Source organism: Cariama cristata, unplaced genomic scaffold, assembly GCF_000690535.1.
Source record: "Cariama cristata isolate BGI_N322 unplaced genomic scaffold, ASM69053v1 scaffold17157, whole genome shotgun sequence".
Lineage (NCBI taxonomy): Eukaryota > Metazoa > Chordata > Aves > Cariamiformes > Cariamidae > Cariama > Cariama cristata.
The window spans coordinates 7,217-11,483 of NW_009626225.1; the positions used below are offsets into that span (position 1 = coordinate 7,217).

Consider the following 4,267-nt stretch of genomic DNA (forward strand, 5'->3'; position numbering starts at 1 on the left):
CACAGCAGTTAGGAGTTATCCCTGAAATTACAGGACCTTTAACTGTATCACTATTGACATTACCTGCTAGAACTCTTCAGAACTAGGCATTTCTTGTGATGTTTAATGAATGAATACTAATGCTTTGTATTGTAAAATACGGTCTTTTGACCCTGTAGGGACTTAATGAAAAGGATTATTAGTTTTGTTTCCTCTTTCCAGATGGAAATGTCAGAAGATGATATTAATACGGAAGAATACCCCACTGAAATTCATGATTACCTTGCAGCATTTGAAAAATCTCTTGGTTCTGTAGATGAGATGCTGAAGACAATGATGTCAGTTTCCAGGAGTGAGCTTCTCCAAAAGGTAAATAATCTTCCTTTTGACAACCTTTTTGTTATTAATACCAGAATACCTGGGAACCCAAACTGAAACGAAAGGGTCTGTTAGGCTAGCTACCGCACAGGGAAATAACAAATACGACACTTCCTACCCTTGATACCTAACATTTGAAATTCTTACATTTCTAAGATATCCAGATGGTCTTACAAACTAAACAATGAAATGCATGCCCTTCCAAGCTGAAAAGTGTTGATCTTACCAGTGAGTTATTTAGGTAGAGGACATTCTAGCTTATTCCTGACCTTCCTTAAAGTGCATGCTGAGTAACAGAGAGGTAATTCACATTTTTGTCTGAGACGTTTTCACAACAAACTTAATGGAACTCGGTATACCCAGAAGGATGTAAAGGTGAATTGACAGCAGTGAGAACTGATCTGATTCTAGAAGTCTAGACTTGCAGAACCTGGTGCTTGAAAAACTGAGCTGTCTCCTCTAGCTATGTTATAAGCATAAGTCTGTAATATGTGGGGTTTTTTCAGGGCATAAAGACAGAGCAAGGTGCTGCCCAAAGACTTCATATAAGCCTCTCTATCTTTTAACATTTAAAGCCTAACATGTAATTTCTTTCCATAGGGCAAGAAAAAGCCAGCACGTGAGGGAGCTTCTTTATCCTCTGAGGATTTCTAACACAAATAAATTTTGAAGAAAACAGTCTTGACAACACCGATCTTTTGACAGTATCCATGTTAGAACTAGTGAGCTGTACAATGATGTTATCAGAGTTTCTGGAAATCCTATAGGACTGAAATAATAAATTGACTTTGACAGTCAGGAAAAAAAAAACCCTCATTACCTTTATTCTGCCTTTGCTTTAGAGCCCTAAGTATTCCAGCATGCATTGAACACACAATCTACCATGTGTAGTGTTCGTTGATTGTCTCTAGCATACTATATTCACATTTGAGCTTCAGCAATCTTAAGACTTTTTTTTTTTCTTCCATTGATAGCAACAACTATTTTGAATTAAATTTCTGTGGAAGAATAGGGACTTACTTCTAACTATGGGAACAGTAGTCTAAAAGCTATGTGCCAAGTGATATTTTTTTTCTTTTTTTTTTTTTTGTGCTTTTGGCCGTATGGTGTTTTCGCATTTAATATCAGACTGGGAAAATGACATGGATACTTGCAGAGGAGAGAATGGTTCTGTGGTGGCACAGAAATAGGCATAGAGTGAGCCTGTGGTGCAAAAATGTGCTCATTCAGTGTGTAGTTTTTTATGAATAAATTCACAATTATAAAATGTGAATATTACTAGAATCTGTGCACATCTTGCTTAAAAATGTGCAAATGTGTTTTTTTTGTTTTCATTCTAGTTAGAGCCTCTTGAGCAAGCAAAGCTGGATTTGGTTTCAGTGTACACGTTAAATTCAATGTTCTGGGGTAAGTATGTGGTAGGAGGAAAAAGTATTTATGTTTGCCGTTTGAACACTTTCTAGACAACTGCAAACAATAAATAATCATATTTCATCACCAAATAATTAGAAACTTGGAGTTACCCTGAGGACCCTAATTATTGCCATCCATAGGGTAAATGATGTTGAAACTCCAAATCAAAAATTTTTATTTACAAAAGCTGACTTTGTACATGCATGAGGATGTTTCTTTCTGTTTTTTCGTGGCAAACTTTTCTGTCCTCTTAAGGACAGAAAGTTTAACCAGGTTAGTTTTTTGGTGGTGTGTGGTTTTTGTTTTTGTTTTTTTTTTTTTTTTTTTTTAGCTGCAGCATTTGATGATAATAGTTTGTCAGATACTTAACAACACAGTTAACTCCAATTCTTATTAATTGTTTTATGTGGAAACTACAGTTTCTATGTGACTAATTGATTGGGTCCTCAGTCATGACAGCCTTCAGTTTCAAAAAACCATGTTTTTCTCTTATAGTATACTTGGCTACTCAGGGAATCAATCCAAAGGAACATCCAGTGAAACAAGAACTGGTAAGATTCTTACACTGCCTGTACTGCAATCTCTTACTTACCCAGGATGGTTAATTCATACAGAAGTAAAAAAAATGTTTACATCTATGTTTAAAATTGATATGTTGCCGTAATAGCGCACACATGCTACATGGCGTTATGTAACTGCTGGGCTCTCTAAATTAAGAAAGTCGTATTTTTAGTTCCAAACAGTACTGTTTAAAGCAAAGTTGTAGAGTCTGCTGAAATTAGAAAAGAACAAGAAGATGAATGATGTCATCTTTTCTTTTCTCCATCTTTGTTTGAGAATTGGATTCGGAACAGAGCAGCTTTTCACTTGTATCTGTTAAATGAAAAAATGTTACGTGTCTGATAATAATTTATAACTTCCAGTATGGCATTTTTTTCTTATAAATACTTGGAATCATGTTAATCTCCGAGGCTGCCTTTTCTTACTTTTGTATGACTCTAAAAGTATAGTGTGGTTGATTTACTAGCGAAGACGGGAAAGAGCCCCCCTCCCCCTTCCACGTCCTCCATTAATTCATTTTCTCAGCAGTAAAGAATCCAGTTCAGCAACAAAGCTAAAAGCTTTTTTGGCACCAGTTGTATGTGTATTGTCCAGTAATTCTGCATTAGTGACATATTTACAACCTATAATAAATCTTTTACGTTTTGTCTTTATATTCCATTTAGATGCATGACTACAGTATAGAAGGCTGGCTATCTTGAAAATTCTGCTGACTTAAAAAATCAAATCATTTAGCCTGAAGAAAAAATAAAATCAAAACTTATAGCTACCCATTTTAATTCCTGTATAAATGAAAATATTGAATCTGGGCAGTCGTAAAATACTTAGCTTAAATGTAATCCTTACATAACCAGCGGAACGGAAGATAGGACTGAAAAATGTGGAAAGCTAGCCTGAATAACAAGAATACTTCTATTTTTAATTTTGTGAAGTTTTCAGTAGTCTAGACTGTATCATATTAAAAAATGGCTCAGCTAACATTTCATGACCTTTCAGTCAGTTTCTTGTTCCTCCTATATTCCATAGTGTCTGAATATTGTGTTAATTTAGCAATGCGAAAAAATAAATTTTATCTTTTCTACTGTGGATATGTTATGCTGGTATTTTACTTCACAATTGCCAGCTGTTTTAACTCTGAAGAATGAGTGAATTATCATGAACTGGATAAGAATCCAGGCTTCTTTTCCTTTAACAAGTATCAAGGTGAATGAATGCACATTCCTTCCTTCCGAGAGCATTGTGATGTTCTTATTCATGTGGAAAGGGAATTAAAAAAGACTGTTCTGTCACAATTGTTTTGTTTTTAGAATTGCTTTCCTTGTGTACAGACAGGGAATACACAGGGATTCAAACTGTATTAATAAAACTCACATTCAAGCTATCAGAGTTCATTTCTTTTGTCACGTTGACATTTGTCAGCTCCTTTTTCCCATGTTCATACATGTAGGTTTGCCATCTGTTCTCATTAGCCATTTCAGTCACCAAAGAAATATTACAGTCTATCATGTTTTCAGACTCTGTAAAGCGCTCCTCAGAAAGCTATGTTTTTGATGCAGAAGGAGTGGCTAACTTTTTGACAAATCAGTTGCTTATAATGGTCACTGAAGAATTGAAAATCAATTCTGTAGTGTAGGTCTTGTAACTTTTGTTCCAGATTCAGAGAGCTGTCAGTGGCTGTGTGAGAAATGTGTGGGTTACATAATATCAACATTTAGTTAGTTAGCAGTATCCATAAATGTTCTGTTAATCCACATTTATACTTCAGGTATCAGGTAGAGCGCTATATATGTATGTGTGTGTGTGTGTATATATATATATGTTACTGTTGTTTGTATTACAGTAACACCTAAAGGCCCTAGAGTTGAAGGCCATATTAGGCTAAATATGTAGACATGAACTCTATCAACCAAACTTTTATATATATTTTATATTATAT

At 34.9% G+C, this 4,267-nt stretch overlaps 1 protein-coding gene across 1 annotated transcript; it reads left to right on the forward strand.

Moving 5' to 3' along the window:
* Window positions 1–201: 201 nt before the first annotated feature.
* Window positions 202–2,321, forward strand: C1D (C1D nuclear receptor corepressor; the record flags this gene model as incomplete). Its single annotated transcript, XM_009703941.1, has 3 exons — window positions 202–348; window positions 1,698–1,764; window positions 2,266–2,321. Coding segments are annotated over exons 1-3 (270 nt in total), but the record flags the coding sequence as incomplete, so codon positions are not given.
* Between the last annotated feature and the right edge of the window lie 1,946 nt (window positions 2,322–4,267).